This window comes from Macrotis lagotis, chromosome 3, assembly GCF_037893015.1.
Source record: "Macrotis lagotis isolate mMagLag1 chromosome 3, bilby.v1.9.chrom.fasta, whole genome shotgun sequence".
Classification (NCBI taxonomy): Eukaryota; Metazoa; Chordata; class Mammalia; order Peramelemorphia; family Peramelidae; genus Macrotis; species Macrotis lagotis.
Window position 1 is genome coordinate 166573195 of NC_133660.1, and position 22419 is coordinate 166595613.

General features: G+C 35.6%; 1 protein-coding gene across 2 annotated transcripts in view; it reads right to left on the bottom strand.

Annotated features, from left to right (window-relative positions):
- SLAIN2 (SLAIN motif family member 2) overlaps window positions 1–22419 on the bottom strand; it is a 76435-nt gene that overhangs the window by 26165 nt on the left and 27851 nt on the right. For both annotated transcript variants that reach the window (XM_074229496.1, XM_074229497.1), the window contains exons 3-6: window positions 19414–19578; window positions 7430–7591; window positions 1353–1712; window positions 929–1066 (exon numbers count right to left, since the gene is read on the bottom strand). In XM_074229496.1, the coding sequence (XP_074085597.1) occupies window positions 929–1066; window positions 1353–1712; window positions 7430–7591; window positions 19414–19578 (825 nt within the window). The remainder of the gene's footprint in view (window positions 1–928; window positions 1067–1352; window positions 1713–7429; window positions 7592–19413; window positions 19579–22419) is intronic.

Below are 22419 nucleotides of genomic sequence, written 5' to 3' on the forward strand. Positions count from 1 at the left end.
GAAAACCAGGAAGTATAATAAATAAGTGGAATAAGTAATAGTGACATTTTTTTATAATTAGTAGGTCACAGCCTCAGTAAAATAAAAGGATGAACATAACAATTTGAGGTACCTTTCTAGTCCTATGATACTATAACTGACTCCATGGGTCATATTACAATGTGCCAAACAATCAAAATAAAGCATCAAGAAAGTAATGAAAGTGAAAAATTTTTATGTTGTTAAAATTAGGCAAGCATATGCTAGATAACTATATTCTTTATTTTAGGGGAAAAAAAACAGACTTTCAATAACATCATCTAAACTTGCCTTTTTTTCCCCCAGAAAGACAAACCCATGATTTTTTCACATTGGAATGGTAGAATTCTGCATTCTTATTTCAAAACATAAAAAATAAATGATAGCCATAAAAAAAAAAACCTTTCAGAAATCCTCAACTGGAAGGTTACTAATGAAAATAAAGACCTTTACCCATAGAACTATTCTCTATATTGTGATTTCTGACTCCCTACAGGAAAAACTTCTTCCACTCATAAGCAAGAAGCTGTATTTTCTTTTTTTTAAAAGGTTTTTGCAAGGCAATGGGGTTAAGTGGCTTGCCCAAGGCCACACAGCTAGGTAATTATTAAGTGTTTGAAGCCGGATTTGAACTCAGATACTCCTGGACCCCAGGGCTGGTAGGTACTCTATCCACACTGCACCACCTAGCTGCCCCTTAAAATAATGCCTTTTGATGGCACTCCTAAGCAAACCATAAAGTTTAAACAAACTGAAAACATTCTTCTTAACACTCATAAGTAAACATGTTAAATCAAAAAATCTTCAGTTTAAAATTTTTTTTTAAAAAAAAAGCTAACATAAGCCAACCAGTATACATAATTTTAATTTTCTGAGAGTTAATTATTTTTCTGGAACTGTCCATACTTACTGGCTGATGCTTGAGACTGAATGCGAGGTATTCCTCCATTTGGCACTTGAAAATTTGAGTCACTTCTGCTGCTTTTCACAGAGTCAACTTGAGTATTAGAGGTCCGGGACAGGTTTGGAAGACTTCGTCTTAGTTTTTCTGCATCAACAAATTAAAAATATTTGAAAAATTCATGCTGCTTAAACTTACAATGCATAATGGGGGAGATCTGTAGCAAAGGAATGTATTTATTTAGTTTCAAATACTTTACAATTTAACTCTAAAGTTTTACTGCTTTTTCTCCAAATAATCCTTCAAAAACAAAAAAAGCATAACACTGAGCTAAAAATATTTTCATATTTCATTAGCTTAATTTTTAAAAATATATAGCAAATTTAACAAAAAAAAATTCCAAAAGAACTTGTTAAGGACATTTATGCTTTACCTTCATTTTTAACATTGTTCGTTTGTAAATCTGTAGGATGGCCTTGAAGAGACAAACGAGGTTGTTGTAAGCGACTTATCATAGGCTGCGGGGATACTCTGCTGTATTCCATCCCCCGAGCAGGAGATCGAGAACGAGGAGAATTTCTGGGTGATTGTTTGGGTGAAGGCCGTGGTGAGTTGCGTGGTGATGGGGAAAACCTGTTAACAGCAGGGTATACTGCATGATGCATATTGTCATCTTCATCATCTAAACTTTGAGCATCAAGTTCCTGATCACTAAATGTACCCCGTCTTGTAGAGTTACAAGATGAACCGGAACTTCGCCGAGATGTAGTGGCTGCATATTCTTGCCGGAGACCTAGCAACAATAAAAATATTATTTTCTATTTAATTTATAACAGAACTCCTAACATAACTACTCACAAAAATGAATGCCCAAACTAACTGCCCAAATTGAAGATATTTTCAAACTCTCCTTTAAGATTCATATTCTAAGATAGGAACACATATTAAACCCCTTACTGTAAAAAGTTGTAGTCTCAACAGTCTGGAATGACAGAATTAAAAGATTGATGGGAAATTCCTGTATTAAGCTATACAAGGAGAAACTTAAGAAATCAACACTCTACCTAAACAACTGAGTTTTTTTCCTTATAAGGTTGATGTCAGTTTTTCCTCCCTATATTTTAAGGAAGTAAAAGTGTATTTCAAACACTAGGCAGATTCCCAATGGAGAATATAAAGGAGATCACAGAAGAATCCAACAAGTGAGAAAGCAAAAATGAATTATGATATACACCAGGGCAAAAGGAACATATATGGACTGAATCAAGGATGCATAGAAACAGGTTCATAGACTCTTACTGAATGGTAGTTAAGTCTATGTGCATGTCATACCCCATAGAGAACTTTGAGGAAACTAATTTTTTTTAAGAGTAAAAAATTTGATGAGTATATCTGCTTTAAGTCAAATTTAGCATGTCAAGGACTAATTTCTTATCTTCCTCAGAATATTAACTAATTTTCTGAATTTATTAGTAATTAGTAAATGAAAAGAGCCTATGAAAGAAATAATACTCAATCCTGGGGCTTATTATGATGCATTTAGCTTTTTTACATGTAACCTGTTAAACTTCAAGACATTACCATATCACACTACAATAAACAGGGCACATTATCATTAAATTTAATGAAACCATCAACACTGGTTTTAGTCTCCTAGTAATCTCATGAAATACTGATTTTAAAAAAATGCCTATTTTCTACACCTGTAGCTGTAATCAGCTGTTGGCCTTGGGTTACATCACTCACCATCTCTATCCTGTTTCTTATCTGTAAAATTGGTGAAAAGCAGATATGCTTTAAGATCTTTTCCAGTTTTATTTCTATGACAATCAAGTTTTAAAAAAAAAGAAAATGAGAAAGTAAATCATCAAGTTAAGGAGATAAATAGACTGTGAGAAAGCCTAGATATGAAAAGGCCTATAGAGGAAATTGAATGGGGATAGAAAGGAATACTTTTTTTTCCTGCAGTACATAGCACTTACACAAAAACTGACCATGTACTCCAGAAAGGCAGAAATAGTGAATATGTCTTTCTCAAATCATAATGCAATAAAAATCATATGTACTACTGGGCCAGAGAGATTTAGACCCAGAACTATTGTAAACTAAATAACCTCATTTTAATGAATGAGTGGACCAAGCAACAAATTATAGAATTAATTATTTCATCCTAGATAATGACAATAATGACACAACATACTAAAACCTATGGGATACACTCAAGGCAGCTGTCAGGGGATGTATTATATCTTTAAATGCTTACATGAATAAATTAGAGAAAGAAGAAATCAATACAACTAAAAAAATTAGAGAAAGAACAAATTCAAAACCCCTAATTAAATACCAAATTAGAAACTCTAAAGATTAAAGGCAAAATTAAAAAAATCAAAAGCAAGAAAACTATTGAACTAATAAATAAAACCAAGAGCTGGTTTTATGAAAAAGCCAATAAAATTGATAGACCTCTGGTCAATTTGATTAAAAAAAAGAAAACTAAATTGATAGTATCATAAATGAAAAAGGTGAACTCACATCCAATGAGGAAGAATTTAAAGTAATAATTCAGAATTATTTTGCCCAACTCTATGCCAATAAATTTGACAATCTAAGTGAAATGGATGAATATTTACAAAAAATATAAGTTGTCCACATTAAATGAGGAGGAAATTAAAAACTTAAATAACTCTATCTCAGAAAAAGAAATTCAACAAGCCATTACTGATCTCCCTAAGAAAAAATAGCCAGGGCCAGATGAATTCACAAGTGAATTCTATCAAACATTTAAGAAACAACTGGTTCCAATTCCATATAAATTCTTTGGAAATAGAGGGAAGACAGAACTCTGCCTAACTCTTTCTATGACACCAACATGGTGCTGATACCTAAACCAGGAAGAGCTAAAATAGAGAAAGAAAATTATAGACCTATCTCCCTGATGAATATAGATGAAAAAATCTTAAATAAAATCTTAGCAAAAAAGATTACAAAAAGTTATCACCAGGATAATATATTATGATCAAGCAGGATCCCAGGAATGCAGGGTTGGGTCAGTATTAGGAAAACTGTTAGTATAATTAATTATATCAATAACATACCTATCAGAAATCATATGATCATGTGAATAGATGCTGAAAAAGCTTTTGATAAAACACAGCACTCATTCCTACTAAAAATACTAGAGAGTGTAGGAATAAATGGTTTGTTCCTAAGAATAATAAGCAGTTTCTATCTGAAACCATCAACAAACATTATATGCAACTGGGGGGGGGGGGAAGAATAGGCATGAGGCATTCCCAATAAAATCAGGGGTGAAACAAAGATGCCCATTATCACCACTACTATTCAATATCGTATTAGAAATGTTAGCCTCAGCAATAAGAAAAAGAAATCGAAGGAATTAGAATAGGGAAGGAAGAGACAAAACTCTCACTCTTTGCAGATGACATGATGGCATACCTAGAGAATTCCAAAAAATCATCTAAAAAAACTACTGGAAATAATTAGCAACTTAAGCAAAGTAGCAGGATATAAAATAAACCCTCATAAATCCTCAACATTTTGATATATGACTAGCAAGATACAGCAGAAAGAGCTAGAAAGAGAAATCCCATTCAAAGTAACCTCAGACAAAATAAAATACCTGGGAGGCTACCTGCCAAGGCAGGCTCAAAAACTAACTGGGCAAACATCCACTGTTCATGGATAGGCAGTGCATACAATAAAAAATGACAATTCTACTAAAACTAAGGAATTTGTTTAGCACCCTACCAATCAAAATTCCAAAAAATTACTTTAATGGGTTAGAAAAAGTTGTAAATAAATTTATATGGAGAAATAAAAAGTCAAGAATTTCCAAGGATTCAATGAAAAAAGTGCAAAAGAAGGTGGCTTAGCCTTACCAGATGTAAAAATATATTATTATAAAGCATTGGTCCTCAAAACTGACTGGTATTGGCTAAGAAATAGAGTCGTAGATCAGTGGAATAGACTAGGTGCAATAGCAGGAAATGATTATAGTAATCTGCTGTTTGATAAACCCAAAGAGTCTAGATATTGGGATAAAAACTTTCTCTTTGATAAAAACTGTTGGGAAAATTGGAAGTTAGTATGGAAGAAACTTAGATTAGACCAATACCTCACACCCTATACCAAGATAAGATCCAAATGGATACAGGATTTAGACATAAAAAATAATATTATAAACAAACTAGAAGATCAAGGAGTAGTTTACCTGTCAGATCTATGGAAAGGGAAACAGTTTATGACCAAAGAAGAGATGGAGAACGTAACTAAAAACAAACTAGATGATTTCAATTGCATTAAATTAAAAAGCTTTTGCAGACAAAACCAATGTAACCAAGATCAAAAGAAATGTAGTAAATTGGAAAATAATTTTTGCAACTAGTATTTCTGACAAAGGACTCATTTCTAAAATATACAGAGAACTGAGTCAATTTTATTTATTTATTTATTTGTTTATTTATTTATTTTAGTTTTTGCTAGGTAATGAGGTTAAGTGGCTTGCCCAAGGCCACACAGCTAGGTAATTATTAAGTGTCTAAGGCCGAATTTGAACTCAGGTACTCCTGACTCCAGGGCCGGTGCTCTATCCACTGTGCCACCTAGCCACCCCTGAGCCAAATTTTCAAAAAACAAGCCATTCCCCAATTGACAAATGGTCAAAGGTTATACAAAGGCAAGTTACAGATGAGGAAATCAAAGCAATCCATAGTCAAATGCAAATTAAGGCATCTCTAAGATACTGCCTCACACCTCTCAGACTAGCCAATATGAGCAGAAAGGACAATGATCAATGCTGGAAGGGATGTGGGAAATCTGAGACACTAATACATCGTTGGTGGAGCTGTGAACTCATCCAACCTTTCTGGAGAGCAATTTGGGATTATGTCCAAAGGGCAACAAAAATGTGCATATCCTTTGACCCAGCAATACCACTGCTGGGTCTATACCTTGAAGAGATGATAAAAAAGGGTAAAAATATCACTTGTACAAAAATATTTATAGCAAAAACTTGGAAATTAAGTTAATGTCCTTCAGTTGCGGAATGGCTTAACAAAGTGTGGTATATGCATGTCATGGAACACTATTGTTCTATTAGAAACCAGAGGGGATGGAATTCAGGGAAGCCTGGAAAGATTTGCATGAACTGATGCTGAGTGAGATGAGCAGAAGCAGAAAAACATTGTATACCCTAACAGCAACATGGGGGTGATGATCAATGCTGATGGACCTCATCCCTTCAGTGCAACAACCAGGAACAATAGTGAGCTAGCTGCAATGGAGAATACCATCCATACCCAGAGAAAGAATTATGGACTTTGAACAAAGACCAAAGACTATTACCATCAAATTAGGGAAAAAAAGCTTTATATTATTATGTAATTTTACTATCTCATACTTTATTTTTCTTCCTTAAGGAGATGATTTCTCTGTCATACATTCAACTGAGATCAATGTATAACATGGAACCAATGTAAACACTAATAGAATGCCTTCTGTGGGGGAAGGGAAGCAAGAATGGGGGGAAAATTGTAAAACTCAAATAAACTCTTTCATAAATAAATAATCTCTTTCATAAATAAAAAAAAGAAACAAAGTAAATTGCCTATATTCCTTTGATCCTCCATCCTCCAAATATTATTACACTTGCATTTATGGTTGTGAAGGATGGATGGTTCAGGAATAGTTTTATTTTCCATGAGATTTTTTTTTCTCAATGGAATTTCTGGGGTTATTTAAAATGGATTTTGAGAAGAAGACCAATTGCAGGCTAACTACTTATTCTTTGCTAATTTGAAGTACTGTGAAGTACTTCTGATCCTTTACCTGAGTTTAGAATACAGACAAAATCTAGATTCATAAAAAATGAAATAGATAAATCCACCCTGAAGTGAAAATCTATGCCAGTAAGTTTCCAAAATACTCTACATGATATTTGATTTTTTTCAACTCTGTTCATATGGAGAAATAAAAAGTCAAAAATTTCCAAGGATTTCCATTTTACAGATGAGTAAAAATGAGTCTAAGTGAGATTAAGTAACTTGGACAATATCATAGAGCCAATAAATGTCTGAGACTGGTCCTTCTATCTATTAACCTTTTCTACTCATATTACTGACTAATAAGAAATGTTAAGTTGGTAAAAAGGCTTTCTATAATCTGAAGAGAACCTAAGATAAGCTATGTTAAATTTCACAAAAGGTTATGATATAGTATATGGACCCATAAAACCAGTGCAGACTATATACCCTCTCACGTCTCCCTTATAACAATGCCCCACCCCATTCCGCACCCTAGAAGTTATGTACCCTAGGCCCAAAATGTCTTCTATAAATATCTGCTTTAAAAAATTGCTGGTCAATTTTAAAACTCCCCTTTAAATGTCTAGTTTTCATGGTATTTTTATCAATATTTAACACTCTCCAGAAAATTATGTGACACTAAAAAAACAAAACAAAGAAACTAAACTTTCAGAAAGGAAATACTTACTTTCTTCTTGCATCCGAGCTAGAATCTGTACATCTGTTACATCATTTAGCTTGTAATTTGATCCAATTGAGTCTTCATCCAATTCTGAAGCACTTAGCTCACTATCTACAGAAGACTGAGGACTGAGTGGAGGATTTTTATCTGTAGAACTTTTAAAATTACCTAAAAACAATTTTAAAAATGAAAAAATAAAATTTTGTGAAACAATAATCAAAAAACTATTAATTTTCAATCTGGATCCCTCTTTGATTCATTGCTGATAAGGGAATTATTTTTGCTACACATTTAAAAACTTTTCAACTTGACTTTATTAAAGCACAACAGAGGCAAAAGACCTTTTAGGGAACAATAAAGGAAGCAATTCTGTTATTTCTTAATTAGACTGTCAGTATTTTATTAAATAACCAGAGTAAGTCAATATTGCTTCTTTGTAGGTATAAACCTTACACACACACACACACACACACTCACACACACATTTTTTAAAAAAAAGGAGAAGCAGTAATTATCAATTTCTAATGAGTAAGCAGCATTTCATTTTTAAGGAAAAATTATAATTTATAAAAATAAATTTTTATTCATGTCTTTTTTTTTTTAGTTTTCACCAGTACCTCTCCCAGAGAACCATAACATATAACAGAGTGTAACAAAGAAATGAAAAAGGTCAGCAAAACTGATCAATATAATGGAAAGGACTGGAAACACGTGCAATATAATATGTAACAGCTGTGGAACGTAACATTTCCATAAAGAATCTGGTTTAGGAATGTTCTCTCACCTCTTCATTTGAATAGTGCTAGAGCTTTGTAATTTATCTTACATTTACTTTTAATTTTTGTGTGTATATGTGTGGCTATTCTTGGTTCTGTCATGCATATCTTTCCATGCTTTTCTGTACCTAATCACACTTATCATTTCTTACAGTTCAGGAATATTCTATTATACTCATATATCACAATGTTTTAGCTAATTTCCAGTCAATGGGTACCTACTCTGTTTCCAATTCTTTGCTAGACAGCTTTCTTTTCAAGACAGTGAGGCTAAGTGACTTGTCCAAGGTTACACAGCTAGGCAATTATTAAGTGTTTGAGGCTGGATTTGAACTCAGGTCCTCCTGACTCCAGGGCTGGTGCTCTATCCACTGTGCCACCTAGCTGCCCCAACTTAGCTTTTCTTAAGCAATACAATTGTCCAAGACAACTCTAAAGGGCTCATGATGGAAAATACTATTCACATCCAGAGAAAGAATTGATAGAGTGGAAGGGAACTTAATTTTTTCCAAGATAATTTAGAAGTTCTGAGGGAAAGGTGTGTTTCACCAGGACTAGGGGTTGGGAAAAAAGCCCAGCCCAGCCCAGAGATCACCTACAACAGCTTGAAGGGGTGGTGAGAGAACTCTGCTGCACCAGAATGAGTGTGGAGTGAAGGAGCACCAGCCACAGAATCTATAGCAAGAATCTGGAGAAAGCAGCCTGCACCCCCCCAGAGACAGTAAGGGATCAGGGAAGACTGCAGAGATTTCTCTGCTCTCCCCCGGGGTAGGACTCTGCTGTTTGCCTACACTCAGATCCAGGTCGCAGTTTGGGTTCCCATACTAAGATAGCTGGATCCTCCTTATAGCTCCAGGGCAAAGGGAAGTGGGAGGGGGCATCTACATATCAAAGCACAGGCTAGAGAGCATAAGACCTTTGTGGAATAAAAGGTCCCAGTGGGGTGTTCCCCCCCCCCAAAAAAAACACCAAAACCTTGGAAGTACTATCTTGGGCTGAGGAAATGAGCAAACAACAGAAAAAGAAGAATCTGATCACAGAGAATAACTTTAGTCCCATGGAAGATCAAAACAAATACTCAGATGATGACAAAATCGAAGCTTCGGATCCAAAACCTCCAAGAGAAATAGAAAATGGGTTCAGACTATGGAAGAGCTCAAAAAAGACTTTGAAAAGCAATTAAGGGAGATGGAGGAAAAAATGGGAGGAGAAATGAGAATGATGCAGATAAATCATGAAAACCAAACCAATAGCTTGATAAAAGATATATAAAAAAATACTGAAGAAAATAGTATGTTAAAAACCAGTTTAGGCCTAATGGAAAAAGCAAACAAAGGGAAATAAGGAGAAGAATGCCTTAAAAAGCAGAACTGGTCAGCTGGAAAAGGAGATAAAAAAATTCTCTCAAGAAAATAACAACTTCAAATGCAGAATGGAACTAAAGGAAGCTGATGACTTTGCAAGAACTCAGGAAGAAATAAAACTCTTCCAAAAAAGCCAAAAATTAGAAGAAAATGTGAAATATCTCACTGAAAAAACAACCAACCTTGAAAACAGATCCAGAAGAAATAATTCAAAAATTATTGGGCTACCTGAAAGCCATGATCAGAAGAGCCTAGACGTCATTTTTCAAGAAATAATACATCAAAGTTGCCCTGAGATCCTACAAGCTGAGGGTAAAAATAGAAATCGAGAGAATTCACCAATCACCTCCTGAAAGAGATCCCCAAAGAAAAACTTCTAGGAATATTATAGTCAAATCCCAAAACTCCCAAATCAAAAAGAAAATTCTAAAAGCTGCCAGAAACAAACCACCGAGGCTCCAAAGTCAGGATTACATGATTTGGCAGCATCTACATTAAGGGCTCGTAGTGATTAGAATAAGATATTTCAGAAGGCAAAAGATCTTGGTTTATGACCGAGAATCAACTACTCAGCAAAACTGAACATTCTCTTTCAGGGGAAAAGAGGAACTTTCAATGAAACGGGGACTTTCAAACTTTCCTATCGAAACAATCAGAGCTGAACAGAAAGTTTGATCTCCAAGTACAGGACTCTGGTGAATCATAGAGGGAGTGGAAGAGAGGGACTAACTATGAGAAACTTAATGATACTGAACTGTTTGTATTCTAGCACAGGAAGAAGATATTGATAAAACTCATATGAACTTTCTCATTTATAAGAGCTGTTAGAAGGAGCATATATAGATAGGGCATAGGAAGGAGTGGAATATAATGCTATAATATAGTAAAAAGATGGAGTCAATGGGTGATAAAGCAAAATACTGGGAAGAAGGAAAAGGAGATGAAGAAGCTAAGAAATTTCACATAAGAGTCAAGGAAAAGCTTTTTCAAGGGAGTGAAAAGGGGGAAGGCAACGGGGAATGAGTGAGCCTTCATTCTCATCAGAAATGGCTCAGAGAGGGGCGGCTAGGTGGCACAGTGGATAAAGCACTGGCCTTGGAGTCAGTTGTACCTGGGTTCAAATCCAGTCTTAGACACTTAATAATTACCTAGCTGTGTGGCCTTGGGCAAGCCACTTAACCCCATTTGCCTCGCAAAAACCTAAAAAAAAAAATGACTCAGAGAGGAAATAATATACACATTAATAGGATGAGGAAATTTATCTTATCCTAGAGAAAAATAAAAAGAAAGGGATGGGATAAGGGGGAATGGAGGGAGAGAAGGGGAGGAATAGGTGATAGAAGAGAAGAAGACCAAGAGAGAGGGTACTCAGATTCAACACTTTTGGACAGGGTCAAGATGAAGGAGAGAGGGAATAGAGTAAATGAGAGTGGGGAGAAATAGAGTGGAGGTACAGCTAGCAACTGTGGAAAAAATATTGAAATCAACTCACCCCAGAGACAGAGCCATTGGAATCTGATTACAGACTGAAGTACATTTTCTCTCTCTCTCTCTCTCTCTCTCTCTCTCTCCTTGAGGTTTCTCATATTCTTGGGGGGGGGGTTAATGTTTACTCTTATAATACATTCAAATTACATCAATGTATAGCATGGAAACAATATAAATTCTATCAGACAGCCTTTGGGGGGGGGAGGGAAGGTGGGGGGAAAACTAAAAATTCAAAACCTTACAGAAAATGATAGGTACATATTACTAGTGTATATAATTGGAAAACATAAAATGTTAAAATACTATTTTCAAAAATGATGCTTTAAAAATTTTGGTGTATAAAGGTACTTTCTTCTTAGTAAATACTTCCTTGGGGCATGGACATTTTAATCAGTTTATTTTCTTAAAAATTCCACTGTAGGGGCAGCTGGGTAGTGCAATGGATGGAGCACTGGCCCTGGAGTCAGGAGGACCTGAGTTCTAAAATCCGGCTCAGACACTTAATAATTACCTAGCTGTGTGGCGAATTCTTTTGAGAATTGCAAGCAAAAAAAAAGTTGGAGCTTGGCTTAATCTCACTAAATATACATAGAAAGAAAATCAACAGATCCTTCTTTCCCAAGAAACAATTTTATTGGTGAGGAACTGAGGTCTCTCCAGAAATTAAAATCTACTTATCTGGTAATACTGCAGATGAAAGCACAGCACAAACTTACCTATTTGAGCCGCCAGGAATAGGGTGAGGTCAAACTAAGAATAGCTACTATAATATTATTACTAATACTAGGATTAAATGAGATTCTCAACAAGAGGTGAGTCATTCAGCAAAGTAATTATATATATGTATATATGCAGGACACTGAAAGACACAAAAACTCTGATCATTGTAATGACCAATCCTTATTCCAAGATTGCAGAATCTAACATAAACATCACTGGAATTGGAATCAAAGGCGATAGGTTCAAATTCCACATTTATCACTTGTTACTGCTCACATCTCTGTACTTTTCTTATCCTTAGTTATTAAAAAAAGGGCATGTTCTAATGGGTTCAAAGGAGCCTTCCAGTTCTAAATAAGTGCTCTGCAATCCCATGACAAATTTTTACTCTTTTCAGCAAAGAAAATGACTATAACTATAGAATAAATCATACACTGTCATTCAACTCAAATCAACAAAAATTTATTGAGTGCTTATCACGTGCCTGATATTCTGCTAGACACTGAGAATACAAAGGCCAAACTGAGCCATTTCCTACTCTCAAGAAATTTACATTCTATTAAGACTAAACATAAAACACATAAAGTAATATAAAGTAATTTCCCAGCACAGAATCAGCAATTGGGAGTAGCAGGGCTATGTTGGTTTGTTTTACTCTGTAAGCTAAGGTTTAATTTGAGGGAGAGGGAAATTGTCATTGTGGCTTTTAAATGTTTTTTATTTAAGTAATGAGATTAAGAGTAACTTGCCCAAGGTCACACAGCTAGGAAATTATTCTTTGTGAATGAGGCCGAATTTGAACTCACGTCCTCCTGACTCCAGACTACCTGCCCCAAGGTCAGTATTTTTTAAAGAACGTATTCATTGAGATCTATACAGGTGAACTGAATGATGATAAATGATGATAGAGAAAAGAGAACTGCTCTACTCCATTCCTATTTTGCTGTTTTCTCTGCTGAGGAGAATGGTTCTTGAACTAGAAAGGAGAGTACCATAGACAGCACCTACCTTCTCCTGATGGTATCAAATGATCTGTTTCATTAAAAACTATATCCTAGTGTACTCAGAAAGATTCTTATTTTCCAAAAAAAAAAAAAAGGAAAAGATTCTGTCAAAAATAAGCTAGTGAGGACTTGACATCTATTCTTACAAAATTCCTAAAATGTATTATTAAAGGGATAATTCATGAACATCTAAAAAAAGAAGAAATAATTACAACATATGATTTCACCAAATCAATGAGGGCTACAGAAAGACAGAAATCATCATCATCAAAACTGAGATTTAAGGGGTGGCTAGGTGGCACAGTGGATAGAGCACCAGCCCTGGAGTCAGGAGTACCTGAGTTCAAATCCTGCCTCAGACACTTAATAATTACCTAGCTGTGTGGCCTTGGGCAAGCCACTTAGACCCACTGCCTTGCAAAAAAAAAAAATTCATACCCATCCACCCCTACTATTATTACTATTTTATTTTATGTCTTTTTTTTCTATTTTTTGTTTTTGCAGGGCAGTGGGGTTCGGGTGGCTTGCATGTCACACGGCTGGGTGACTGTTGGGTGTACGGGGCCAGATGTGGGCTCGGGAGCTCATGGCTCCAGGGCTAGCACTCTGTCCATTGTGCCACCTGGCCATACCTACAATTATTACTATTATTTTTTTAATTTTAATTTTTTTCTCTCCCCTTTATCGCTCAAGCGAGTCTATATTTATGGGGGGAGGGGGTATTTCGTTTACTCTTAAACAAGAATATTTTATTAATGTATAAAAAATATTATTTGTACAAAATGAGAATAAATATTAAATAATGTAAAAAAAACCTGAGATTTGATCTATTCATTGTGCTGTAATTTTGGGGGGGCAAGGCAATGGTGTTAAGTGACTTGCCCAAGGTCACACAGGCAATTATTAAGTGTCTGAGGCAGGACTTGAACTCAGGTCCTCCTGACTCCAGGGCCTACAGGAGTCAGGAGGACTATTCACTGTGGAAAGCAATTTGGAATTAGACCAAGAAAGTGACTATAACTGGAAACAAAATGAAGGTCCATCAAATAAGGAAAATAAGGAAAAGTCAATCAAAGAAATGGCATCAGGCTAATATGGTATATGAATTTAATGGAATACTACTAAGCTATAAGATATGATCAAAGGTACAGATTCAGGCAAAATTGTGAAGACAGGTGAACTGATGAAGAGTGAAGAGAGCAGACTGAGGAGATTTATACAATGATTAATATTATAAAGACTTAAGAGAAACTGTATTTTGTCTTTCTTTGTATTCCTAGGATTTAGAACAATGCCTAGCACTTAACAGGCAAAAAAATAGAAATAAGAAAGGTCTAAGATAAAAAGATATCCTTAAAATAAAGGATTCAAAAATAAAGGATTCAAAAGACCCTTTTACTCTCCAATAAAAATATTATGTATTGTAAAAACAAGGTGATTGAATTGTTTTTTTTTAAACTTTTTTGTTAAAAGGCATGAGGCCACAGTGAGAAGGGAATATGTTCCAAGATTAGAAGGAATTAGGAGATTAAGTGTCATGAGTGAAGAATTACTCAGATTTAGCTTCTATTGATCATTGGACAGGTTGTCACTAAAATTCCCTATTTTCTTTCTCAATCTCTTTTGATTTCTGTGGCAAAAGAAGCTATGTTCAATGAAAAAGTTTCTCCAAACTTCTCTATTGAAGCTCCCCCATAAGAACTTCATGTCTTACTTTACTAAGAAAAGCTGAAAACATTCATTATGAGCTTCTTTCTTCTCCCAATATACTCCACATTCTTCTTCCTTCTTCCAATCTCTGACAATGAAGTTATCAGAATGAGAAAATCCTTTCATCTAGTAATACAACTATTAGGTCTGTACTCCTAAGAGATTTAAAAAAAAAAGGAAAAGAACCTATAATATTTACAGCAGCTCTTTTTGTGGTGGCAAAATAATTGGAAGTTGAGGGGATATTCATCAATTGGGGAATGGCTGAACAGGCTGGAGAATATGACTGTGATGGAGTACTACTTTAATATAAGAAATAAAGAAGGGGGCATCTAGGTGGCACAGTGGTCCTAGAATCAGGAGGACCTGATTTCAAATCTGACCTTCAGTTCAGGCAGTTGATACTAGTGTGTGACCTTACTAGGTATGTCTTGCCAAAAAAAGAACAACAAAACTTAAAAAATAATGAGGTTTCAGAAAAACAAGGCAAGACATACATGAACTGATGCAAAGTGAAATAAGAGGAATCAGGAGATCACTATGCACAGTATAATCAGTGTTACAAATGACGAACAACTATTAAAGGGCTGATCAGCACAAATGATTCCAGACAATTTCAAAGGACTCATGGAAAAAATGCTAATCAGAAAGAGGCTTCATGAATGAAAATTGAAGTATAATCTCCTCACTTTCTTCATTATGCTTTGTTTTATGATATGGCTAATATGATTTCACATGTATCACTGATAGATTATTTGATTTCTCAGTGGGTGGGGGGAGAGGTTGAAGAAAGGGAGAGAACCTGGAACTCAAAACTTAAAAATATTTAAACTATAAAGTTTTAAGAGAAATTTACTATTCATGACTTTAAGTGACTTCAAACTTCAATAGAAAAATGAAATAAACAATTAAATAACCCTATATGGTTAGAATAGTAACTTTATCATAACCGATAAGAAGTGATTTGCACAAGATGACAAAGTTAGTTGCAGATGTAGTAATTTGGGTGAGGAACCTTCAGGCCAGGTCATCAGATAAAGGGAGGTGAACTATGAATACAGGCCCCCCCATAGAACTGGGTCCCCCCACCTCGGCCCCATGGCAGAGGGGGGCGCTTATGGTCATTCACAGACCAGGAGGGAGGATAGAACCTCACACACTGAGACCCTTGTGGGAGTGTCCCAAAAGCTCAGGAAGCACCCCAAAACCAGGCCCAGGCTGGGAAAATGAGCAAGCAGAGAAACAAAAGGAAGACTATTGAAAAATATTTTGCAAATGAGCCCAAGAAGGATCAAGATACTGAGTCTGAAGATAAGGAAGCACAAGCTCCTGCATCTAAAGACTCCAAGAAAAACAGAAATGGGGCTCAGGCTATGACAGAGCTCAAAAAAGACTTTGAAAATCAAATGAGGGAGTTGGAAGGAAAAACTGGGAAAAGAAAGGAGAGAGATGCAGGAAAAACATGAAAATGAAGTCAGCAGCTTAGTCAAGGAAATTGAAAACTCTCTGAGGAGAACAAATCCTTCAGACAAAGAATAGAATTCAGGGAGATTGATGAATTTACCAGAAATCAGGAATCAATACTTCAAAACCCCCCAAAAAAAGAAAAAGAAAAAGAAAAATTAGAAGAAAATGTGAAATATCTCATTGAAAAAACAACTGACATGAAAAACAGGCCTATATAAGATAATTTAAAAATTATTGGAATACCTGAAAGTCATGATCAGGAAAAGAGCCTTGACATCAAAGAATTACTACAGGAAAATTGCCCTGATATTCTAGAAGCAGAGGGCAAAATAGAAATGGAGAGAATCCACTGATCCCCCCGAGAAAGAGATCCCAAAAAACCAACCCCTAGGAATATTATAGCCAAGTTCCGGAACTCCCAAGTCAAAGAGAAAATATTACAAGCAGCCAGAAGGACACAGTTCAAATATCGTGGAGCTGCAGTCAGGATCACACAGGACTTAACAGCAACTACATTGGAAGCTCTTAGGGCTTGGAATACAATATACCTGAAGGCAAAAGAGCTTAGAATGCAGCCAAGAATGAACTACCCAGCAAGGCTGAATGTCCTCTTCCAGGGAAAAAGATGGACTTTCAATGAACCAGGAGAATTTCAAAGGTTCCTTTTGGAATGACCAGAGCTGAACAGAAGGTTTGATCTTCAGATACAGGACTCAGGTGAAGCATGGAGATTGGAGGAGAGGGGGGAAATATGAGGGACTTAATGAGGATGAACTGCATGTATTCCTGCATAGAAAAATGACACTGATAATACTCATATGAACCTTCTCAGTTAACAGTGCAGGTAGAGGGAGCTTTTATAGTTGAAGCACAGGAGAAAGCTGAATTCGAAGATAAAATAGGGTGTAAAAATGGAGTCAATAGAAAAAAAGGGAAATGGAATGGGAGAAAGAAAAAGGAGAGGGGGAATAGTCCAAGATATTTCACATAATAAGATTTTTTTTATTACAATGAGCTATTGCAATGATATGGAAGGGGGGGCAAGGGGGAATGAGGGAACCTTTGCTCTCATCAGAGATGGCTAGGAGAGGAAACAGCAAATATACTCAATGGGGTATAGACATCTGGAGTAAGAAGGGGTGGGGGGAGCAGGGGGAAGGGGTGGGGATGTGAATAAAGGAGGAAAGGATGGACCATGGGGGGAGAGTGGTCAGATATAACACATTTTCTTTTTTACTTCTTGCAAGGGGCTGGGATTGGATGGCCTGCCCAGGACCATAGGGCCAGGTGGATTCTAGGCCTAAGGGGGTGGTATTGGGGCTCAGGGCTTCTTGGCCCCAGGACCAGGGATCTGTCTGCTGTGCTACTCAGCGACCCTATAACAGAGTCAGAGTGAAAGGAGAGAGAAAATATAGTACATGGTAGTGGAGAAATAAGAAAGGAGGGAGTTGCGATCAGCAATGGCGGCGCTGGAAAAATATGGAAGTAACTTTTGTGATGGACTTATCATAAAGAATGAGATCCACCCATGACAGAGTTGTTGGTGTTGGAACAAAGACTCAAGCACATTTTTTGTGATTATTATTTGGGGGGAGGGTGCAGGGCAGGTAGGGCTGGATGGCCTGCCTGGGGCCACATAGCAGGGTGATCTTTGGGTGTCTGGGGCCGGATTTGGACCCAGGTGCTCCTGGCTCAAGGGCCAATGCTCTGTCTGCCACCCAGCCACCCCTACTATTATTGCTATTTTATTTTATTTTGGATCTTTTTTTTTTCTTCTTTTTGGTTTTTGCAGGGCAGTGGGGATCAGGTGGCTTGCATGTCACATGGCTGGGTGAGTGTTGGGTTTACAAGGCTGGATATGGGCTCGGGTGCTCGTGGTTCCAGGGCTGGTGCTTCGTCCATTGCGCCACCTGGCCATACCTACAATTATTACTATTATTTTTTTAAATTTTTTTCTCTCCCCTTTACTTTTTTTGCCCAAGCAAGTCTATCTATATTCATGGGGGGAGGGGTATTTTGCTTACTTGTAAACAAGAATATTTTATTAATGTAAAAAAACATTTGTACAAAATGAAAATAAAAAGTGAATTAAAAAAAATTCTAGGAAAACTGGAAAGCAGTCTGGCAGAAATTTTCTATAGACAAACATCCCATATATCAAGATAAACTACAAATCAATAAATAACATGATTTAAATAAAAATTCACATTAGAAGAACAATGAAAAAATATCTTTTCAAACCTTGAACTGGAGAAGATTTTGACTTTAATAGGAATTATTTTTTTTTGTTTTGTTTTGTTTTGTTTTAGTTTTTGCAAGGCAAATGGGGTTAACTGGCTTGCCCAAAGCCACACAGCTAGGTAATTATTAAGTGTCTGAGACTGGATTTGAACCCAGGTACTCCTGACTCCAAGGCCAGTGCTTTTATACACTACGCCACCTAGCCACCCCTAGGAATTATTTTATAAACTATTTTAATTATATAAAACTGAAATTTTTTCCACAAACATAAAAAAATGCCAATTAAAATCAGAAAGGAAAGTGAGAATGGAAGAAAGGATTACAAAAAATTTCTCTAATATAGCCAAGATATATAAGGAACTAATTCAAATTTATAAAAAACAAAAGCAATTGTCCGAAAGATAAATGATCAAAGGATATGAATTGGTAGGTTTTTTTTTAATTTGGGGGCAGTTTTCAAGGGACAATATTTTCTTAACAACTTAAATGGGGAAAAAAATGCATAAAATCATCAACAATTTAACAAATACAAATTCAAACAACTATGAAGTACCCACATTATAACCAGACTGGCAAATATAACAAAAGAAGGGAAATAACTGATAAAAAGATTTTAAGGAAAAACAGACATAATATGCTATTGTTGAGCCCATGGTTTGATTCAGCCATTCTGAAAAACAATTTTAAACCTTGGTTTTAAAAAGTCACACAAATGTGCTTTACTCTTTGTACTGCTCTTACCACTAATTGGCCTATACTTCAAAGAAAAAGGGAAAGGACCCATAAATACCAAAAGTATCATTTTTTAATATCTTGACCCCAGTATTCTCTAAAATCTTCAAGTTTATTTCAGAAATCACTCCATTTGCTTTAACCAGATAATTTTATATATGGATGGCACAAAGCTGGCAAGTGCAGATTCTCTTTTTCTTGGTGTAAATTGTTATGCCAATATTAACACAAGTAGCAGGATCAATCCATACTTTGTTGTATTTCAACCATAGAGGCTGTAATGAATACACAATCATCCCCCATGCTTAACACAATACTTGACATAGTAGGCATATAAATCTGTATCAAAACTGAATGATACAACAGAAGTTCCTGAAATACAAGGGAACCTAAAATAGTTTAACATAATGCTAAACTCTGACAAAATAAAACCAACCATTCATACACTCTTTAAGCATAACCCTAATTCAAAAACAAACTACTCTTACCTGAACTTCCAGGAAGTATAAGCTGTTTGACCATAGGAGGTTTCACTGGTGTTGAGGAAGGAGAATTGAAACCACTGCTATAAGGGCTACTTGCATTTGGGCTGTATGAATTTGTATAACTCACAGAGTTGAAAGAATTATTATACAAACTCTGCCTCTTGATGGCTGCATTGAGAAAAGATCATAATGAAAGATTATTACAATACATTAGCTATCAATATTTTTAATTCAAAGTCTTTTCCTTTTTTTTGCAAGGCAATGGGATTAAGTAGCTTGCCAAGGCCACACAGCTCGGTAATTATTAAGTGTCTGAGGCCGGTGCTCTATTCACTGTGCCACCTAGCTGCCCCTCAAAGTCTTAATAGATATCTCAAAAAAGAAAAAAATTTCAGGGTTATGGCAAAAACAAAAATTCTAATATTCTGAAAAAAGCATTATAAATCTTCCCTAAGACAACGAAAACACAATTACATACACTATTTTCAGGCATCTCCAAAACAGATCTTTAACATCAAAATACTTTAACATTCATGTTAGTAGAAAATTGTACTCTTTATTGATATTCAGTAATATTAAAATAATAAAAGTAAAAAAAAACCCTTGTACATTTTTCAAAAAAGTTTTGTTGATACCTTGTTTCTAAATCACCTCCATTTCCCAATTTAAATCTACACCCCATCCTGAGTCATTCTTATAACAAGAAAAAAAAAAGGGGGGGGAGAAGTGGGAGGAAGAGTTCAAAGCTACATACATTAACCAAAAGTCTGACGTGACATTCAATGCTCTATTTGTATAGAGCACTGCAAGGGAAGAAAGACACACACACACGCACGTGTGTGTGTGTGTGTGTGTGTGTGTGTGTGTGTGTGTGTGTGTGTGTATCTTCTTGTTGAGGACAAAGCTTAATCACTACAATTTCCCAATTCAATTTATTTAAAAAAAGTCACATGATTTACCTTCTGAAAGTTATCACTGGTTTAAAATTTAGGATAAGATCAGAATATAAGAGATCATATATTTGGTTTTTGTGTTTTAATTTGGGCAACTGTATTCCCTGCAGTGGTTTGGTAATTTTCAAAAATTCTGCTTTTTTCCTGAAAAGGGAAAAATAAGCACACAAAATATAAATTCAGGCAAATGTACAAGATTCTGAAATGTTATTATATTGCACATATTCACTCAAAAAGTCAGATGTCAAAAGCAAATATTTTCCTGTACCTTCCTACTTTTCATTATATGCTCTGGAAATCAACAGCATCAACTTGTAGTCTAATCTCACAAGAACTCTGACAGTAGTTCCAAAATTACTGATAAAGAAGTTAAAGATTTTTCCTAGATCTATATATCAAGCAGCTAACAGTATAAACAGCTAAGAATCAGGAGTACATAAATTAAATAATTTATTCTTATTTTTTAAAAAAATTACTTTGCCATTGCTGTCAACAACTATCATAAAATTGAAAAATCAAAAGACTAGAGTTGAGGGGGATGCAATCCCATCTCTAATTCCACTTACTTAACCTCTTTAAGTCTCTGTTCCAACATTTGTGTTTTAAAAGGATGGGGGTGGGGGCACGGGAGGAAGAGGTAGGACAAATGACTTCTGAGATTCCTTCCTGTTCTAGATCTATAATCTTATGATCTACTACAGTTCTCAGGTATAAAACTTTTATGCCAATGATCCCTTTCAACAACTAAGAGTTGAATTTACAGTTGTCTGATGGCTGTAAAAAAAATATTCTTCTATCTCTACAACCTTACTTGAATTAGAAAAGTGGGAAAAGAAATAGACCTAATATCTAAAAGAGGTTATTCTCACTGGAGAAGTGGATTTGACTGGCCTTAGCTTGACAATTACCTGACAAAATGAAGGTACACCTTTACTACCACAGCTAACTGTGGTAGTAAACCTATTGTCATTTGGTCAAGTCTTCATGAGTTCTCTTGGCAAAAATACTAGAGCAGTTTGCCATTTCCTTCTCCAGTGAGTACTAAATTTAGATAAGTTATTTTTTGGGAAGGCAATTAACTTCAGTGACTTGCCTAAGGTCAGAGAGTAAGTATCTGTGACTTGAACTCAGGTCCTCCTGACTCCAGTACTCAAACTTCTGTGCCTACCTAGCTGTCTCTAGTCTTAATTTGCAGATGAGGAATTGAGCCAAAAAGGTTAGTTAAGTGAGTTGTCCAGGATCACATAGCTAAAAAGTGTCTGAGATTAGATTTGAACTTAGCTTTCTGTCTCCAAGCCTAGTGTTCTATTCACTGCATCACCTAGCTGACCCACAGTAAAGCCATACCTTTCTATAATTCCCATAAGGAAAAATTATTCATGATATCAAGAAACTGTGCTATGTTACCTACACTGCTGTTGCTTCTTCCCTTTCATGATCAACATAGGCAATAAAAGGTTTAGGGGCCCAGAAAGTCCCTCCAAGTAACTTTTCCTGTGGCATTCATGAGATTTGTTTCAATCTATCATGAAAAGGATATTGATACAAAAAGATACAAAATATCCAGAGACTCTCAGAATTTAAAGAGCCCCTGTAATAAGAAATCCTGTACAATATACCCAGGTCATCCCACCTTTGGTTGAAGACCTCTAGGGAGGTAGCTTCCACTATCTCTTAAGAAAGTCCAAGTCAATAAGTCAACATAAACATTTATTCACCCTGTGCTGTTCCATATTTTTATCAATGATCTGAATAAAGGCCCAGAGATACACTTGTCCAATATGGGAAGAATGACTCAATGGTTTACAGAAGAGGTATTCAAAAATATCTCAACCAGCTATAATGATGGATCCAAACCTAATAAAGTAAAATTTAAGAGTAACTATTTTCCCACAAATTGTTTTTTAAAACTTCAAAAATAATAAGATAATGAAAGAAAGGTTAGAAAGCAATTCATGTGGAAAAGATTTAGGAATTTAATATACTGCATTCCTAATAAGTATATAACAGTATGATATCCCCAAAAAGCTAAAGCTACTCTAGGTTACATCAAAAG